Raw genomic sequence first — 21,429 nt, 5'->3', positions numbered from 1 at the left:
TGTGTATGTATATGTATGTATATATGTGTGTATGTAACACAGCAATTGTGCCATGTGAATGAAATAGACAGGTTCTAAGAAAGCTATAAATTACTAGAAGTGACTCTAGGAAAAAGAAAAAGCATTAATTGCTTTTAATGCAGAAATTGGATCAATAGTTCAAAATCTTATTATTAGATAGCAGGTTAGGGTGGTTTAATAGACTAGTTTCCTTGAACTGGATCATTATATTATATTAACTTATTTAAATAATAGAAAAATAAATAGCCTCTACTCACCTTATAACCTTAATATAATCTTGACAGTTTAATACTAAAGTCAAATAAAGAAAGTACAAGGAAAGATGTCACGCCCCCACCTCGACCAGCAAGGAAAACGCAACACCCGGAGCTCTTCTTGCAGCAGTTTTCAGGACTTTATTCACAGCAATCTATCTCCTTCTCCTTCTCTCTCTCTCCCTCTCTCTCTCCTCTCTCCCCGGGCAAACCTCCCCCAACCCTTAAGTAGGCATGGGCTGCCAATCCCAGATTGCCAGGTGGGCACTGCCCATAGGTTCACGCATATGCAAGCAGCTGATGATCATTGTGTGATCAGGCATAAGTCAGACTTTAGCCATAGGAGTTGATTATACATCTCCATCAGGTGTGATTCCATGCAGCTCGCTACAGAAAGAAACTTAGCTACAAACTTGCTGTAAATATCTTAATTAAAGGATCAGCAAGCTCAGCAGTGTATTCCAACAGGGAACACCGAGTAGCTTGGGTCGACTGTAGGTCCACCCTTAGTAGTAGTAGAGATCTACTAATGTACTGAAACAGCCTAATGAACTGAAGAAAAGTCATATTGTTTCAATGCATGCCAAAAACTGTTTGTTAATAAATCTGTTAAATTTCAGTATTCAGTGATAATTTTTAAAAGCTATAATTAAGAAACAACGACAACCCCTAGGAAGCCAGCCCTCTTCTGAAAGAAAACAGAGGAGGAGTGGATCTGTGAGAGAGGGAAGGTGGTAGGGAGGAACTGGGAGGAGAGGAGGGAGGGGAAACTACAGTCGGGATGTAATATATGAGAGAATTAATTAATTAATTAATGTATGTTTAGGACATAGCTTAGTAGGAGAATACTTGCCTAGAACGTGCAATATCCTAGGATGAATCCCTAATATCTCTCCCTCCCCCAGCACACATAGAAAATAAAGAGAATAGGAAATGTGGTGATATTTTGTTTGTGATTTAGCAAATAAAGCTTGCCTGAAGATTCGAGTGCAAAGCTAAGCCATTAGTTAGCCATAGAGGACAGGCAGTGGTGGCACACACCTTTAATCCCAGCACTCAGAAGACAGAGGCAGACAGATCTCTGTGAATTCAAGGCCACCCTGGGCAATGCGAAATTGAATCTGTCTAAAGGAGAAACAGAGCTTACACAAAGTTGATCCCAGTACTTGGGATCACATACCTTTAACCCCAGCACTAGGGAGGTGGAGACAGGAGTGAAATGGCTGGGCGGAGGGAGGAATATAAGTTGGGAGTTGGGAGGAGACAGGAACTCAGAGTCATTCTAAGGTTTCACAGAGAGAGTATTCAGTCTGAGGATTCGTAGGGACAGGATTGATCACCCCTTTGGTCTGAGGATTCAGTAGAGACAAGAACTAGTGGCTGGCTGCTCTGCTTTTCTGATCTCTCAGCATTAACCCCTATATCTGACTCTGGATTTTTATTATTAAGACCAATTAGAATTCATGCTACCTCTGGTGCTCAACTTTTGGGGTACAAATTCACAAAAAAAGCTGCTTGCCTGTGGCTTTGTAGCTATAGGCATAGACCAGAGCTACATGTAGCCAGAGTCACTGTCCCATCAACTAGGTTTTCCTTTCTTCTCTCCTGGTGGGTTTCCCCTGGACCCCCTTCTGGGGCTGCTACCAAACTAGGTAGCTGACTTGAAATCTGCTCAGGCTTCTACTGTTCTACGCAACATCAGTCAGGTTCACACTTCATAGTCATCTGAATCGTCATCGGCAACAGATTTGGTGAGACAACTGGGAATTATTAAAGGGAGGAATTAGCTAAAAGATAGTTTTTCATATGTTAAAAATGGGAAACACTATTATTATAAAGTTAGGTCTCTGTATAATTATGCAACACATGATTTAAAATGGAATAATTAAATTCAAGGATAATCAACTTAATTGACAAAATGTTAATTATCATCTTGCTAATTCTTGGTTTATCTCTAAAATAGTTGGTTGATGTGAATGCCAAGATACAGGCTTTAGAAAAACATATTAAGACAGATCACAGAGATATTCAAATTCAGACAGAGGAATTTAAAGGAGAACCAATTTCATCTTTGCATTATAAGATTAGAGAGGAAGAGCCTAAGGATTTCAAACAATCAACCTTAATATATCCAGTAACCTTACAGAAATTGCCAAATGATAGATATACCCAAGACTATGTAAAAGCTGGTTGGACTCCTGTGGCAATGTTAGATTTAAGAAGATTCTCATATGGCATGCAGTCACCTTTTGTGAAGCAAATGTTAAACTCATGGTCAACTTGCAATAGAATTATCCCTCAAGACTAGAGATTTGGTCGCATCAGTCTTGGATCTTGGAAGACCTGGTGGAAAGATGAAAAAACGAAGCAGAGCTAGAGGGATGGAAATCTCCCAAGACCTAATTCTTGGAAAGAGAGATTATGCTAATATAAAAAGGTAATTTCTATGTGATGGTCACACCCTGGCTTTATGCCATGCAGAAGCTTTGAATGCTTGGGACAAAACTGAAGAAGTAGGAAAGAAAACTGAGTCATTTACTAAAGTCATACAGGGCTCAAAAGAAACCGGCCTGGATTTCTTACAAAGATTGACTTCAGCAGTAAATAGAGTGATACCAAATTCAGAAGCTAGACACTAATTGAATCTCTGGCTTTTAAAAATGCTAATGCACAATGCGAAAGAGTAATCAGGCCATTAAAAGCAAGATCAGCACCCTTGGAACAATGGATCTGAGATACAATTAATATTGAATCTCAAGACCATGATGATGCTTGGATAGGAAAGGTGATTTCCAGAGGTTTGAAGAAAAATCTAAATGTCAGGTGTTTCAATTGTGGCAAACAAGGTCACCTTAAAAGGGACTGTAAACAGGACATTCCTAGGAACAATATTTTTATAAGCATAATTCAAACATTCTGATTATGTAGAAGGTGTGGCAATGTCCCAGGCATTGAACTAATGAATGTAGATCAACAAGGGACAGTCAAGATAACCCTCTGCCATCGGAAAACACCTTGAGAGGCCTCTCGCAGACCCCTATGCCAAGTTTGGTTCAGTCATTTCCTGTCGTCGTGGAAGAAACTCCTTCCAAGAGCAATTAAAGAACCTAATACCTATAGTAAGAATCCAGTGTTCCGGATGACAAGACAGCTATAGCAGCGAGAAAAAAAAAATTCAGGAGAAACCATAAATCAAAATTGATAAATACTAGATTTGGAACCTCCCCAAAGTTAGGGTTGGGCAGGGGTTTGTTTTTGAATTTTTAGGAAAATAAAAGCAACCATCTTGAAGAATTTAAAGACCTTTGGACAAATAAGCATACAAAGAAGAAGGGAGAACTACCCAGAAAAAATTATCAAGAAAGGAATCTGACCTAGTACAATCTCTGAAGTCTCCAAAAAGGTGATGGGATTCCACAACGATGATTCCATCAGGACTATGATAGCACCATTAAGATGAAAAACATCACCTAAAGATCACCTTTGGACTACAAATTGCTCAGAACAATTCTGAGGTGGCTAGCTGAGAAGATCCAGCCTCACAGACTACTCTCGCCAGGACTTGAGATAAGCCCTGCACTTTCCAATTACACACAGACTGGACAACAAATGATAGAGCTACCTCTTCCAGGACTTAATAATTAACTCAAATTTTTCTTTTCAGCATCTTCTAAAGATGCTGTCACCCTCAGACAGCAGGAAGTAAAATTTATACCCCCATTCCCAAGAGGTGGGGTTCGTGGTTCCTGATCTTTCAATGGGTATTATGGATATGTGTCATTGTATAGGGGAATGGGTTACAAATTGTTATTGGTAATGATCAGGAAAAAAAGCTAAACAAAGGAGATTAGATTCAGGGTTCTTGTTTTGAAAAGAAAAAAGGATGATACAGATATAATAGGATAAAAGGGTAGATTACAGATTTAGTAATTTTCTACTCTGAAAAGAAAAAGGGGGTATATAGAAATGGGATAAAAGGTAGATTATTAAATCTACTTTTAAACAAAAAACTACTAGTTTTAAATAGTTTACATTGATATGGATTTGAAAATAGGTCAGTTTTAATTACTTGATCTAAAGAACAAAAAGAGAAAAGGATGGTACTGTGGGATGACTTGGTAAAGTATCTGCTACGAAACCACAAAGATTTGAGCACTGTGAAAATCCTGTGCTGTGCTACATGCTTCTTCCCTGGGCATGGGAGGCAGAGACATAGGGTGCCTGGGTCTTGACAGCCAGATTTGCTTCCAGGTTTCATGAGAGACTATCTCAAAAAATAAAATGAAGAGTGATTTAGGAACCCACCTGACATCAACCTCTGGCCTACACACACACACACACACACACACACACACACACACACACACGGATGCATGCATATATATGCAAAAAGAAAAATAATTTTAAAAAGTGAACACAGTCTAAGAAGCCTTCCCCCAGCACCACCCATCAATGCTTGAGGCAAGTGGAAGGGCTGGCCCTGAGATCATAAGAGTAGAGAGCTGTCCCTGCCTCTCATCGACTGCAGCACTTAGGAGAGTGGCCTCTACACCTCACCTGGACAACAGGGTGTGGCTGGCTCTGAAGGTGTAGGTGTAGGTGTAGGAGAACCTTCCCTGAGGATGCAAAATCAGGAAAACTGGCCCTGCCCCTTGCTCATCGCTGCAAGGGGTGAACTAGCCAAGTAACACAGGAGAGCTCACCCTGGTGGTGAGGACAAGGGAGAGCTGGCAGGCTGACCAACCCTGCAACCCCCCCATCTGTGATGTGCTGAAGCATGGGGGTTGGGGGAGCCGGAGGGGGGACTATTGGTCATTCGGACCCCAGGCTGCAGGACCTCCACGACACAGGGCAGGAACAGGATGTCCAGGAAGAATCCTAGTGATGGCCAAAAGAGCTGATGTAGCAGAGACCAGCATCCTCAAACCAGACCAATGATTCTCTGCAATGAACACCTGCACATAAAACCGTATGGATAAACGGGTTTACGTGTGACTCACTGTGTCACACTGCAGCTCCCATAACAAAATGTTTTCTTTTCTTTCTCTCTTTTTTTTCCTTTTTTTCTCTTAAATTTTATTTTGTTTTATTTTATAAAAGGCAAGGAGGGAGATGGGTGAGATATGAAAAACACAAAGAATAAATGAAATCAAAATTAAAAATAATCTCAAACCATAAAAGGGAATATTGATTAATGTGATTACATTTAAACAAAATGTCTGTTTGCAAAGAGCAAAGTCATATCACAAAATAGGAAAATGGATCTGCACAACAAAGATACAGAAAGATACAGAAAATCAAAAAGAATAAAAAAATAAAATGGGCAAAGGACAAACAGGCACCAAGTGGAATTTATGAACATGAATAATCACAGAACTCAGGCTCACACATCAGTACAGGTGGGCTGAGAAAACGATGAGGCCACACCCTACATTACAACACTCTCCACGACACCAAGAGTGGGTGAGGATACAGGGTGAACAAAATAGTTTTGGAAAAATGCATACTCTAGATTGCATTTATATTACACTGTGAAATTTCATCTCCTAAAAATGTCATAGAAGCTACAGTCACGAAATCTCACCAGCACGGCTGCCTCAATAAAAACTAAATGAAGACAATATCGGCAGACATGCTAACATCAAAGGGGAAATCTCCTGAGGCTTCAATTCTACACAAAGAACTACAGGCAACTAAGGAATGCCGAGAGCAGTAGAAATAGCCTTCCCCAGGAAGACTCCCCCCCAAATTGGCTATCCAGTACCAAGTGGTCAGCCCTGAAATGATCTGCATACAAGTAACCTTATATGGACTGAGCAGGCTGTATTTATATATTTAGTAACATATGCACATACACATACATATGTAACAACAATGAAAGAAATAAAGGCCAGGAATTTGAGAAATTTCAAGGGGAAGGGATATAGGGAGAGTCAGAAGAAAGGAGCAAAGAGAAATGTTGTAATTATACCTTAATTAAAAACATAAGTGTAGCCGGGCGATGGTGGCGCACACCTCTAATCCCAGCACTCGGGAGGCAGAGGCAGGCGGATCTCTGTGAGTTCGAGACCAGCCTGGTCTACAGAGCTAGTTCCAGGACAGGCTCCAAAACCACAGAGAAACCCTGTCTCGAAAAAAAAAAAAAACCAACAACAACAACAACAACAAAAACATAAGTGTAAAATTAAGGCAGTCCTGGTGGCACAAGCCTATATTACTTAGGATGTTGACAATAATAAGTTCAACACCTGTCTGAGCTACAGAGTGAGTTCAAGGTTAGTCTGAACAACTTAATGAGACAAATAAAAGGCAAAATAATGTACTGAGAATATAGCTCAGTGGTTGAGTGCTTGCCAAACTCATACAGGGAACAGGCTCACTCCCCAAAACTGCAAGAAAGAAAAAAGAAAAAATAAAAATAAATAATCTTTATTCTTTTTGAAGGGTTTTGAGACAGGGTTTCTCTGTGTGGCTTTGGAGCCTGTCCTGGAACATGCGCTGTGAACCAGGCTGGCCTCAAACTCAAGAGATCCACCTTCCTCTGCCTCCCGAGTGCTGGGATTAAATGTGTGCACCACCACCACCCGGCTAAAACTAAATAATCTTAGGTACATATATTCACTTAGGTACATATCATTTGTGTTTTAAGAAGGGAGATACACATATTTACTTAGCAGAACTATTCAAATTATCAGGAGGATAAGAGCACCAAGTATGCAAATGTGTTCGCCTTTGTAGAGGGAAGAAGTAGCCATTAGGAGGGCACCTGAAGAGCGAGGGGATAAAGTTCAGCTGGAGAGCGGGGACATGGGGTCACTATTCCTTTAAGATGAATATGTGTATTTAATATGCTCTTTTCATAAAGATATTCATACGAATTTTTATAGTAAAGTAGAAAAGCTTTCAAACCTAAAATCCTTCCCAAGAATGGAAATACCTTAGGGTGGATATTTTCTCAGTGAGCACAGGATCTAATTGTTAGTTAGTCTGGACTAAAGGTCAGTTTGAGAAGGGGGCAAAGGTGGAACCCAGAAGTAATAAGTTCGTGTCAGAACATAAGTCTGTGTGTGCATGTGTGTGTGTGAATATGTGCACACATGTTCATGTGTGTTTGTGAGTGCTTGTGTATGTATCTATATGTGTACATGTAAATGTGTGTTGTGGAATTATCTTTACATTGTAAAAATGTATCTTTGCCAAGGCGCCTTCTGATTAGCTTAATAAAAGAGCTGACTAGCCAGGTGCTAGAGGAGGGATAGTCATACAGAGGAAGCTGGAAAGAAGAAGGGTGAAGTTTCTGGAGTCTTGAGCTGACACAGAAAAACAAGACAAATGTGCCACATTGAAAGAAGGTATCGCCATGTGGCAGATTGTAGCTAAGAAATACACGTTAATTTCAAATAAAAGAGTTAACTAGTAGCAAGCCTGAGGTATTGACTGAGCATTTATAATTAATAATAACCTTCTTTATAGTTATTTGGGGAGCAGCTTTCAAGACAGAGAAACTGTCTACATGTGTGAGTACATGTACATATATGTGTACATATATGTGTGTGAGTGGTGCGTGTGTGCATGTTTATGTACACATATGAAAACTATCTGGAAAAAGAAGCAGTGGAATCAAGATAAATGAGAAAAACTCAGGAAATGAGAATATACAGCACATGTTTATATATATATATATGTATATATGTGTGTGTGCATCAAAGAGCACATATTATATAAAGGTGTGTAGCAAGCAGCATGTTATGTGGGTGTGTGTCTGTGTGTGTGATACAGTACATGTGTAACCTAATAGAAATTTAGAAATGTATGGTTTTGTTTCATGAAGACAAGAACTGTGGAAAAATATCCCCCACAAGTCACGTGTTTGAACACGTGGTTCTCCACTGGTAGCACCGTGTGTCAATGTTGTGAAAATTTTAGGAGGAGGAGGCTTGTTGGAGGAAGGGGGGTCAATGGGAGTGGATCATAAGGTTAAATATCCAGGCCCTAATCCCTGTCTGCTCTTCCTGCTTCCTGTTGATCACTCATGTTTCTGAGGCCATGCTTCCCTATAATGATGGACTGTCTCCATTCTCAAATCATAAGCCCAAATAAACCCTTTTATTTAAGTTGTTTTTCTCAGGTAGTTCATCACAAAGACAAGAGAAGGATCTAATACAGCTAGGTGTGGTTACTTTTTAAACAGGAGACAGTAAGCAATATCACCCAGAAACAATAGCCCAGTTGAATGGCAGGTTTCAAAGTCAATTTCAGTAGCCAGGGAGCAAGTAGGATCATGATCTGAAATGTACTCTGCACCCTCCATGACTACAGAAAGAATGTGGCATCGTCTGTAGACCTGACCTCTGTCTGGAGTGACTCTTCACCCAGCAGCTTTTCCACCTCCTCCTGTAGATGACTGACCAGTCGTTGATCATCATAGCCTCAGCCACACTGTCTGTCATGACAATCCTGACAGTGTGACCTGACACAGGTAGTTCTTCCATGTAAATGCCTGGGGCTGGGGATGTGGTCTTTCTGCTAGAGAGACACCAGCTCTGGTCTACTCTAATTAATTCCCATTTCACAGAATGTTCTTTAGCTTCTTTGGCATTATCTGTATTTCCAAAACACACAAAGGCAACTCATTCAAACACTTAGACTGCTGGTCATATACAACATCAGTAATGGGAATCACCTAAAGAATGTCTTTCCAGTCCTTTTCTATAGTGTACAAACTCAGCTCATACACTCCAAAGCAGCATTCCCTGGTCCCCAACATTACATACCTGAGTAGACACGGGAGCCAGCAGCCGTGTCCTCTGAGATACTCAGCTCTAGAACCAGGGAACGGGGCTGACATCATGATCTTGCACCACACCTTTGAAAGTTTCTTCCATATAAAAACCTAGAGTTGGACCTGGGCCTGGACTTTGATCTAAGATCAGAAATAGCGCTTTCTGATTACACAGTACTTCTTTACTTTGATTTATCTTCTTTGGTCCACTTCAAATTCTAACTTTAATCACAACCCCCATACAATGCTCATTATTGGTTGTCCCAGTAGATCTCAGGTCTGAGGACTTCACACCTCCCCCCACTTCACACCAAGAACATTACTGGTTGTATAAGGGACCCAAGGTTTGAGGACTTCACACCTCCTCCCACTTCACACCATGAACATTACTGGTTGTATAAGGGACCCAAGGTCTGAGGACTTCACACCTCCCCCCACTTCACACCATGTGCATTTCTGGTTGTATAAGGAATTCACATTCACTCTATTTCTTCCATTTCTCTCATTCCCAAGCTTCAAGGACGCACTTAGCAAACTTGTTAAATTATAACTTCCACATCTTCCTTCTTCAATGTTAGCCCATTCATCACAGTTCTGCTCATAACCGTATCATATCCATACTGTTGCTAATTTACCCTCAAAAACAAAAGCAGAAACCTAAAACTTCCTAGCCTAAAGTTCCCACAAATGTCTTTTCTACAAATGGGAATTTCTTATATTTACTGTGAAGAAAGTTGGTGTTTGTTTCCAGGCAGCCCAAGTTAAAACTTTATTTCAAACATTTTTGTACACTATTATTATACTGTCAGTTTTTGTCAAATTGTAGAACAGTAAATTCTTATACTGTATCTCAAGTTTTTGAGGAAGTTAAATCAACAGAAACAAACAGAACGGTTTCCACTGTTGCTCTGTTTCGGGTTGCTGTCCTCCACCTCTGAAAGGCTGCTTTCTGGGCTCCTGTTTCCGATACTCATCTGTCCCCTTTCCCTCCCACACCAGCACACTTCATCTGCTTTTCTAGTCCGAGGTGACTGGGTTTATAGGCATTGATTTCTCTCACCGGCTTAGTCCTAGATAGGCCTGTTGTGACAACGTTTGGTATCTGTTCTAGCTTCTAGTCCTCAGTAAATGGACAGTGGGGACAACCAATCCTGACTTAAATCCTAGTTCTAGAACACAGAAACCATGGTGCCTCTGGCAAGTTCTTCAGGGTCTCTAGTCTCAGATTTCCCAATGATGAAAATAATAATGCTCACCCTTGAAAAGTTGCCTCTTCAGTGCTTACATAGGCTCAAACTCCCTACATGCAGACTCGGGTCAGGTGGTGGATTCTCAGCTGTCCACACACGGGCTTCGCAGTGGTATCTCCAAATATCCTCAACATCACCTCTGACTCTGGTGCACAGCACAAGTGTTTCTACTCTCTAGCCTCCCTGGTCTCCACAAGACCTAAAGGGCAGGGTCCCCTCAGTGGAAACAATCCTCATCTCAGAGCTCTACAGGTCCCGAGCTTTTATGTGCAGATTTGCAAATGCCTTTCTTGTTCTTTACTTGGGAATCACTGCATTTCCCAAGTCTGGGTTAACTGTTTTGTCTCAGTTTTCTCCTTTATAACGTCTGGTGATAGCAGGCAGGAAGGGCCGCTGCGCTGTTCTTTATGTATCAGCAGACTGGTTTCTCATAAGAGTAACCTGTGACTTCTTCTGAGAACCTGCTTTCCCTACCTCACATCCCTACTCATTCATTTGTAAAAACACTCTACGGTATTGTGCTACCAAAGGTAAATCAGAAGAAAACCCGAGCTTCTCACCATGGTTCTCTAACTTACAAAATACATCACTTGAACTACATAATTTATCTTACCAGTGACTTCCACTTTTTTTCCCATCTACAAAATAGATAGTAAACACAATTATTTAAGAGGCTAAAGACCAAACAGGCAATGTAGTCCTGCGTAACTGCGGACAGAATCACCCATCTACTCAGAGGAGGTCTAGAACAGAGGGAAGGAAAAAGAATCTCAAATCGAGTTCCCAGGTGGAAATGCCGATCTGTCATTTTCTAGCCCTGTCATTTAGCATGAAAAGTGAAGATTACAGCGTGTACCTCCCATGAGGCTCTCAATGATGTAAGCCTCACTGCTGTCATTACATACCTACTGTGTGCTAGGCAGACAGTACGATACCAGGCACTGGAATGAAATGGAATTAAGGCAGGAATGGCTAATATCTTTGTGAAAATGTCTACCTCTTATTACTACAATTCCAAATAATATATTTTGTACACACCGCACAGCAAATGAAAACCTAAGTGAAGCATTTCCTGTAGGATATTGAGGTCACACCCACAATTCCAGTGTTTATTTTTTATAGGGAGTTTCCAGTGGACATAGAATGACTCTGCCATTTCCCTCCCTATTTATCACATTTATATTGCCCTTATGACTTTGGAGTAAACTGTTTGGAAGCTGATTCTATCAAACATAAATGAGCTAAGAGAAAGCTTCTCAAAATAACATCACAGATGACCTGCTCCTCTGCCACCTACTAGTCAAAAGACGCATTTCTAGGTCCTGCTTCAGACCTGTTGACTCAAAACCCCTGGCTGGATGATGAAGGAACCTTCATTTCTACTGACTTTCCAATTTGTTCCTATGGAAATCCCACTTAAGAATGGCATTGGGGAAGGAACTATCTAAGAAACCTGTAAGCAAACACTGAAGAATAATGTGCCAGAGCATAAGAAAGAATTCTTAGAATACATTTCCACATGCTTGGCTCCTAGTAGGGTGGAGTCAATAACCCAATCCAAAGATCAAGACTAAAATCCGAGTTGAACATATGCACCTTCACCGTGAACGGTCAAGTGTCCAAATTCCTATTCCAGAGCAAGACCAGGAATGGAAAGGGACACCAGAGACCTTTACCCAAGTTTTCAAAAGAAGCAAAGACTGTGCCTGCAATATTGAAATTTGGGCTTGGTGATCTGGGAAAATGAAATTGCTTCTCTTAAATTTAGTCAAATACTGACTGCTTGCTCCACCTCTCCACAGCAACCGGGAATCTAGGGTACTCTCTCAGATGTAAGCCTTGCCCACCGGAGTAACTCATCTTGTGACCACCACATTAACAGAAGGAAAGGAGGCATTATGATCTTTTGACAAAAGAAAACAAAAATAACCAAGTAAAAGGTACACCTATCCTCTTAGTAAGACAGAAATAGAACAGGAGACATAGAACCAAGAAGCAATGAACTCCTAGTGGGCGTGAACTTTCAAAACAATAACAATGCAAAGCCAGTAGAACACAATGTTTTTCTATATACCACCTGCCTGTGGTTTGAGATCCGCGCTGGTTCGGATCATAAAATGTGTTTGTAGGGTTTTAGTTAAGATGCTAATGTGCTAACTACGGTACCTGCAAGAAATCAAGAGCCCAACCCGACAAGGCCGCCCAAGCGCCCACACTCCTCTAGATCTGGTCCGGAACAGCACAGCGGGCGGGGTGCGGTTTTTCCCGCATCGCTGCGCTCCTCTCCGCTCTGCCTGCGTGAGCACCGCCCACCCACTCGCGCGTGAACCCACTGGGCCCAGCCCTTCCTTAGGCCTGGTGCTGAATCATGAACCCAGTATCTCCACAAGGTAAAAATCGAAGAACAAAGCCAGTCTTGAGGCTAGTCTGAAGAAGGTCTGGGTTGGGCGGCAGACTAGAAACCCCAACTCGGCTCTCCTTCTTCTCCATTCCTCCACTAACCCAAAATGAAGTAAGTGTGTAGCGCTAGGGACTCTCAGGAGGGTACCCCATCTCCCAGGCTGCTGAGAAGCTCTGCAGCGCAGTGTCCTAGCTCGCGCGCTCCGCCTCATTGTTTCACCTCCCGCCCAGAGCCTGCCAGCATCGGAATAAGCCCTTGCCCCAGAAAGCGGGTTGGGGCTTCGCCTGCTCCAGATCGACCCTTTGCCCCTCTTCGCCCGCAACCACAGCCCTAGACCACCTTCTGCGCCAACCTTCTAACCTGGCTCTTAGGGCGGAGCCCGGAGTCCCCAGAGGAGCGGGTGGGTGCTGTCCAAATGCTGGGAGGAGGCGGCGCGGGATGGGGTAGGAGCCGCAGGCCTGGCCTGCACCAGGCTCAGCACCGGTGACAGCGCGATTCATCGGAGCAGGCACTCAGCAGCAGAAAACAGAGGGCTAAACCCTGTGAAGGCTACACAAGTTACTGATTGCTACTCACCCCAACTGTTTCTGTCCCTGCGGCTCTTGGCCATGGCGGTCCGTAGGCTGGCGGTGGAGAGGCGCTGGTCACTCCTCTTGTGGTCTTCTCCAGGGCCGCAGGTTGCCGGCAGTAAAAGGCTCTGTGCCCGCTCTGGGCGCAGTTCTCTCAGACTCGGAGGATGTTGCTGTGGCGCTGGTGGGAAGGACTGGGGAGGAAAAGGGAGGAGAAAGCAGATGAACCAAGCTCAGCATCACCAGCTGGAGTTCACACAAATACCAGCGTCACACCCTCTGTACCTTGGCCCACCCCCAGACTGTGAGGACAGTGACAGACTATATACTGCAATATTTTCAACAAAAACACACACAAATAAACAGCACCCCCTGGCACACGTGATTTTAAAAGCATTATCTAGTGACAGAAATACAGAAGCCACCATTATTCTGTCTGCTCCAATGCACACCAGCAACGTTTGGACAAATAAAAGCACTTCACATTATCCTCCAGCATTTTTTAAGTTTCGTTTTAAAAGTAAGATCACATTTTAAAAAGAAGACAGCCTGCATTCTTGTGTATGTATACTAAGCAAGTCTGAGTCTTAAAATTAGGCTAATTTAGATCGAAGCTAGAGATTCACTGTGATCTGTAACTGTTCAATGTCTAATGAAGCATCTCCCCAAAGTTGTGAAGCCAGTCTGAAGTTCTATATAGTCTGACAGCAAAAGGGGAGAGAAATCAGCCCCACCAGCAGAGTGGTACAGGACGCTGTGGCCCTCAGAAAGGTTGGAGGCAAATTACAAGGAAAAGCGAAATGCAACAAATACTAAAAAATCCTTACTCTTTTTTAAATTTGTTTTTGATGTTTCTGCCTCTCTGTGCAAACTTTGGTGTGGTCAGCATGCTACAGACCCGTCCCTTCACACTCTTCGACCACGAGGCATTCCCATCCCATTCGCCTCCTCAGTTTTGTTGCCCACACTCTGCTGATCCACACACCACCAGCCTCTTAATGGCCAGATCCATGCTCTCTACTTAGGGTATTATTTCAAGCAACCCACTTTTGTAAAACCCATTTCCCTTTTTAGTGAAGTAATTTATGGGTAAACATGGAGATTGGACATTACAAAAAAGCTTCAGTAAATGACTGTGGATATAGTATGTCTTCACCTGTAGCCTGAAGACTTTTTACCTAATGATTTCAGCAATCCTGGTATTTTTTGTCTGAATTATTTATATTAAATATTTTAAATGGAAATTTAAAAATAATTCTATAATTTATTTTACATTATACAGTTAGCTGCTCTCTCTTTCAAACACACACATACTTTTATATATTGAGCAACACTAGGGTGGTTTGAATGATATATCTCCCAATAATCTGGGGCATTCAAATACTTGATTTTTAGTTGGTAGCACTGTTTCGGTAGGTTTACCAAATGTGGCCTTGCTGGAGGAAGTGTGTCACTGAGGGCAGGTTTTGAGAGCTTGCTTGATGCTTGCAGTCAGAGTCTGGTTCTTCCTTGAACTAAACACAAGATTACTATATAACTCAGCAGTTCTCCTTCTAGGTGTGTATCCTAAAGAAATTATAATGGAAGTCCACACAGAAACTTGTTTAGCAATGTTAGTGTTAATAATATGGAAAAAGTAGAAGCAACTTGTGGTTTGAAAGAAAATGGCTTCAGGCTCATAGAAAGTGGTACTATTAGGAGGTGTGGCCTTGTTGGAGGAAGTGTATCACTAGGGGTGGGCTTTGGGGTTTCAGATGTTCAAGCCAGGCCCAGTGTCACTCTCTCCCTGATGCCTGCCAATCCACACACAGAACACTTGGCTCCCTCTCCAGCACCATGCCTGTCCGCATGCTGCCATGTGTTCTACTATGAAGATAATGGACTAAACCTCTGGATTGTAACCCAGCCCCAGTTGAATGTTTTCTTTTACGAGAGTTGCTGTGGTCATGGTGTCTCTTCACAGCAGTAAAGCCCTAACTAAGACTGTTGCGGGATATTTGTTTACACCGTGTGAAGACGTGTCTATGTTTTGCCTCACCTGACTAAGGCACTTGATCGGTTTAATAAAGAGCAATGGTCAAGAGCTAGGTAGGTGAGAGTGAGCAGGACTTTTGAGGAGAGGGGAACTAGGTATTAGAATCTGATGTGGCAGGAGATCAGCAAGACATAAAGGGAGTCAGAAACATAGAATGGAGAAGAGGCAAAAAACCACATGGCAAAATGAGATTAATAGAAACAGGTTAATTTAAAGCCATAAGAGCTATTTGGGAACAAGTCTAAGCTAAAGGTCAAGCTTTCATAATTAATAATAAGTCTCTGTGCCATTATTTGGGGGTTGGTAGCCCAAAGAAATTATGAAAAAAAACCCTCGCTATATAAGACTCAAATCAAATGCCAAATAACTAATGGGTAAGCAAATGTGGTGTATCCATAAAGTGGAATACTATTTATAATAAAATACTATACACGCTACAACATGAACAAATGTGGTGTATCCATACAGTGGAATACCATTTATAATAAAATACTATACACGCTACAACATGAACAAATGTGGTGTATCTATACAGTGGAATACTATTTATAATGGAATACTATACACGCTACAACATGAACAAATGTGGTGGATCCATACAGTGGAATACCATTTATAATGGAATACTATACATGTACAACATGAATAAACTTTGAGATAAAGCTCTTGCACCTCTAACATCTTATTCTATAAACTCTTTTCTACTCTTTATCCTCAATTTATTTTTCTTCTATTGGTCCTTTCTCATATTCATTTTACCTCATCATAAGTAAAGTCCTCCCTAAATCAGGAGTTTTTCCAATACTGATGCCCAAACTTGCAGTTCCCTCTATACTATAGAGTCTATGATATACCGACTATGTTATGGAGTCTAAAACAAACAATTTTGAAGAGGTATTTGTATCAATTAACATGCTTTTGCATGTATCTCAAAAAGATTTAAATAAAATAGGCTATTTCTCTCACAAGAAAATTTGTTGGAAGACAGACCTTGGCTAATTCATCAGCTCAACATATCATAGTTAATACTTTTTAGGAAATAAATTGGGCTGCTGTAAAACAAATTCTAGTGGTTTAAATAAGAAAAGTATTTCCCTCTCATGGAAGGAATAACATGATCATTGAAATGGTGTCTTCAAAAGACCACGATTTGTCTTTTCTTCCATCCTTGGGGCTTCCCTCATACGATCCAGGCTACCCATTCTCCTGAGCATCAGTGTTCTAGCTAACGTGAGTACTGAAGGGCTCCAGACATAGTCCTCTTCCTTTGTGCAACAACAACCAACGTCCCTGTAGTAATCAGGACCAATAACACCAACCAATGCAGTGTTCCTTCTCTGGTCTGTTAGTTCATGGGCCTGAGGACAAAAATGCAGCTGTGTAGTAGCTTCAACTCCTCAGTTAATAGCAGTGTGATTTGTTTAGATGAGGAAAAATATCTGTCCCTTGTCTAGTTGGGCCTTCAAACCCACCAAGCACAGTGTATAGAGACAAAATTATAGATAATAAACTATAAGGACAAAAATTATCCAGGATTATTAGGAATAATGTAAGAGCAATGGTACATCTAGCCCTTGGTTCACAGGCCCATGAATTCTGACCATGGACTATATATTGCAGAATATGAATACTGGGTTAATTTGTAGGCCATATCTTCATGGAGCCCACATCTCAGTCAGCAAACACCCACCCCCACTCTATTAATTAGCCATTTCTGACTCATGGGTGTGAGGCCCCTGACACACTGCATTCTCAGCGAGCCCAGTTGGGGCAGGGAAGCAGGAAGCAGGGAGAGGAAACAAGGTGTTCTACGGGCCCGTGGGCTATACACTAGGAGGGGCTTTATGGACAGGAAAGACGAACGTGCAATATATATCTACTTCTGTGGAGGCAAGTTGTCTTTCCCATATCATAGAAAAGATCTAGTACAAGTAAATTACCATCAGATGACTGGCTGATCGGGACAACAATATCAGACTTGAGTCTCTGTAATGGCCTCTGCTGTAAGCAAGTCAAACACTCCATGATGACAGTACTGGACTATACTTGGCAAACAGAAATCCATACTGTTAAGTAGACTATTTACCTTACATTCTTATTGCCATATGGGACAACTAAGCAAGCACTATAGTGACTGGGCAAAGAGACTAGCTGGATGACATCTACAGGGCAGATCATCTTGAGGAATCACTTATCAGGTGGATGCCCTCGGGTGGGGGTAATACAGTTCACAAATATTTTCACATTTTGTATAATTCTAATAGCCCATCCAAAATACCTTATCTAATGATTTCCTGAATTTTAATCATCTTCTTTTCAAGTCACTGGCTAATCTATTATCTACTGTGCATAAATCAATATTGACTCATTCCTCAGGCCAGTTCCCCTTCCTAACAAAAAGGTCAATGAAATGTACTGCTCAATACTGTACCCACTGGGAGAATTTCTCTTCGTTGTCATTCCTCTTTGTGGAATCGGGGCCATAAGTCAGCAGCAAGCTGCTTCACATGGGTGCCAACACAGAGTGCTGACTGATCATAAACCAGGCCTGCCCGCACTCGTCCTCTGCTAAATGACCCTGAGCCGGAATGTGTAAGTAGTGGAAAAGGGGTATGGAAGTTTGTTAGACATCTACCTGTGCTTCCAGACTGTGCCAACCTTTCCCAGGATGCACTGTTCCATTCAGTAGTGGAATTCTGATGCCTGCACTTAGGATTTAGTGAACTAGATCACACTTAGTTCCTAAAGAACAGTCTATGTCACACAGTCACTTAGTATCCCAGTCTGCTGTTAAACAGTCACCAAATGCCTGGTAGTAAGCCAAGAATTGGCACTCAGTGGTATAGACATCACAGATCTGGTAAGTTCCTCTCTCAAAATTCTATATAGTATCCTTAGTGCTGCAATTCTCATTTGGGGTTTGCCAGAAACTCCGTATGATATGTGTGTTTACCATAAGATCTGCTGAGTTCTAAAGCCCAGGTATCAAGACATTGTATGGCACAGCCAGGAGTTATGTTGTTCCAGGTCCCATAAAAACTGGCAGTCATGCTACCTCAACTGTCATCATAGACCCTTCATCTGGCAACTGATGAAAGCAGATACAGAGATCCACAGTGAAGCATGGGGCCAGACTTCCGGAGGCCAGTCCAAGAGAGGGAAGAATGATAATATGAGAAAAGGGGTCAAGACTATGATGGTGATACCCAGAGACAGCTGACCTCAGCTAGTGGGAGCTCACTGACTCTGGACTGATAGTGGGGGAGCCTGCACAGGACCAAACTAGGCCCACTGAATGTGGGGACAGTTGTGGGGCTTGGGCAGTCTATGGGCCACTGGCAGTGGGGCCAGGATTTATTCCTAGTGCTTGAACTGCAGTCTTGGAGCCCACTCCCTATGAGGGATGCCTTGCTCAAACTAGTTTGGGGGGGGGGGGGGCTTTGGTCCTGCCTGGAAGTGATGTGTCAGACTTGTTGACTCCCCACCGGAAGCCTTACCCTTTCTGAGGAGTGGATGGGGGTGAGTGGGAGGAAGGGTGGGGCGGGAGAAGGTAAGGGAGTGGGAATGAGGATAGCTATGTAAATGAGAAAAGATTGCATTAAAAATTTAAAAATATATAGAAAAAATGGCAGTCACGTGTTATGCGGGAAAGGATCAAAGAGCAGTGAATGCAGTACACCGTCTTCAAATTCCAAATATATCAGCTGAGCACATAACATCTCTCTCTCTGAGATGTCCTCTGAGATGGACAAATTTATGTGCTAGGACCACAGGGACTTATGTTTTATCCTCTGGCATGGGGTAATCTGTTTTTGTTTTAAAGAATGAATTAAAATAATTTTACCCAGTTTATGGATCCTAGGTTCATGGATCTCCTGTCTTAAAATTCCTAAATAGCCATGACTATATGTATGAGATCACATCTGCCTTAATGCTCTTCCTAAAGTATGTTGGATGGTAGATACTTCCTGTTCCTCAGGCTGTATTTATAAAATGGAATCATGATGTTCTTCTAGACAGCAAGGAAATAAAGGTCAGTCTAGAATTACAGTGTGTCACCGAGCAGACAAGATAGAACAGTGATGGTGCTATCACAGCCTCGGGAAAGCAGAGGGCTTCAGATTATCCTTAACAGGAACTGAAAAAGCTTCACTCTGGGCTTCTGGTTGGCAGCCATGCTCAGGCTACCAAGTTGATGTTTATTGTCTCTAGAAAAGGTCCTAAATGAAGTACTACAAATTAATTGACTGTTCATGTTTGTATGTGGTCTACATGTATTAAAAAAAAAACAGGGAGCTTCCCGATGTTTGCTCACTTACATGTATATATGTGGAGGACAGAGATTGACAATTTCTTCCTCAACTGCCTTTTTATTTTGCTGATACAGGGTCTCTTAGTGAACCCCAAGCTCGCTGCTTCAACTAGACTGACCAGCAAGTCCCTGCAATCCTCTTGTCTCTGCCTTCCCAGTGCTGGAGCCACAGGTGATACTGCCATGCCTGGCTTTCAGATGGTGCTGGGGACCTGAACTAAGGTAGTGATACTTGCTCAGCCAGTACTTTACCTGTAGAGGTGTTTCCAATCTCCAATGCTAATTTGTCTATTTGGGATGGTTTGGAAGTGTCCACCAAAGTTCATATGTTGCAAACTTAATCCCTATTGTAACCATGTCAAAAGATGAGCCCTTTAAGGGATGATTAGCCTATGAATACTGGGTCCACTTAAATTCTTTAATGATGAGCTTCCCTCACCTACCCATTTCACACCAGCAAGTTCTTGTCCTCTGCCCTCTGCTTAAGTGATAATATAACCGAAGGTTTCACCAGATGCCAACACCTTGATATCGGACTGTGTAGCCTTCAGAACTATGAGATACGAATTCTCAGTCTGTGATATTCTGTCATAGCAACAAAAAGTGGACCAAGACACTACTGGATGGACTAAGCAGATGTGTTAAAAAGACAAAAAAGCTCTCTCAGATTTAAATTTTTTAAGTTTTTAGATTTCACCTAATGCCTAGAATGGAGTTAAAGATGGTGAGCCTTAGGCACGGGGGTCGCACTGGTCCTTTCAATCCTACAATTTCACAGCCCTAAGTTGACATCTGCAAGCCTCTTACTGTGTTTCCTCTGTGTGGTGTGTCCATTCTTACATACATCTCAGCATCTAATCGTTGCTTTTTCTAGACCTTTCATCAAAGATGCGAGGCAGGACTACATCTGACTTCCTCAGCCTCCACTGGGGTCGCCGGAATCCTGATGTGTTGCACTGCTTCAGGGACTATGATGTGCAGACTGCTATCCTCTGACTGTCTGGGAATTTCACATTCCTCAGCTCACATCCCTCCTGGTGAAAGGCCACGTCTCTGAGGGACAATCATCATGTGTAACCATCGGCAGGATCCTTCCTCAAAGACATCTGCCTTCCACACCTTAATTAAGGGATTCCAGGTTTAAGAACTGGCTTACGACCAAATGTTAGATAATGTTCTACATCTCTATTATAGTGACCAGCTCGTTTTCTGCCCACCGTTCCTATAACTCTTCCACTCACATATTGTTGAAATAGGGACGGCGGCAGGGCTGCGTCCCCGGCACCCGGCCGCCCGCATGGCTAGAAATACCCAGAAATAATTACACGGAAACTGTATTCTTTCAAACACTGTCTGGCCCGGCTAGGTCCAGTTTCTTATTGGCTAGCTCTTACATATTGTTCTAACCCATTTCTAATATTCTGTGTAGCCCACGAGCTGGCTTACCAGAGAGGATCTTAACCTGCGTCTGTCTGGAGCGGGAGAACCATGGCGACTCTCACTCAGCTTCTTTTTCCCAGCATTCTCTTCTGTCTACTCCGCCTACCTAATTTAGTTTTCCTTAGTTATGATAAGAGATAAAATAGATATAAATATTATAACTGTAATTCTTACTTGATAACTGTTTTGTGATATATAATTTTACTATGTTAAAATTAAAGCCTTTCTTTTTTTGTTTAAACAGAAAAAGGGGAAATGATGGAGGTGGGTCTTGTAATAATAAAGAAACTGCCTCGGCCCTCATAGGACAGAAAATTAGGTAGGCGGAGTAGACAGAAGAGAATGCTGGGAAAAAGAAGCTGAGT

General features: G+C 42.1%; 1 protein-coding gene across 5 annotated transcripts in view; it reads right to left on the bottom strand.

Moving 5' to 3' along the window:
* The window catches only part of Atl1 (atlastin GTPase 1), a 76,023-nt gene that overhangs the window by 46,337 nt on the left and 8,257 nt on the right, over positions 1-21,429 (bottom strand). For all 5 annotated transcript variants that reach the window (XM_050153528.1, XM_050153529.1, XM_050153526.1 and 2 more), the window contains one exon: positions 13,285-13,471. In XM_050153528.1, coding sequence (XP_050009485.1) covers positions 13,285-13,318 — 34 coding nt within the window. In that variant the 5' untranslated portion in view covers positions 13,319-13,471. The remainder of the gene's footprint in view (positions 1-13,284; positions 13,472-21,429) is intronic.

This window comes from Alexandromys fortis, unplaced genomic scaffold, assembly GCF_014885135.2.
Source record: "Alexandromys fortis isolate MF-2015 unplaced genomic scaffold, M_Fortis_MF-2015_v1.1 scaffold_82, whole genome shotgun sequence".
NCBI lineage: Eukaryota > Metazoa > Chordata > Mammalia > Rodentia > Cricetidae > Alexandromys > Alexandromys fortis.
Note: the sequence above shows the minus strand (reverse complement) of the source record. Positions and strands in the feature narration are given on the sequence as shown.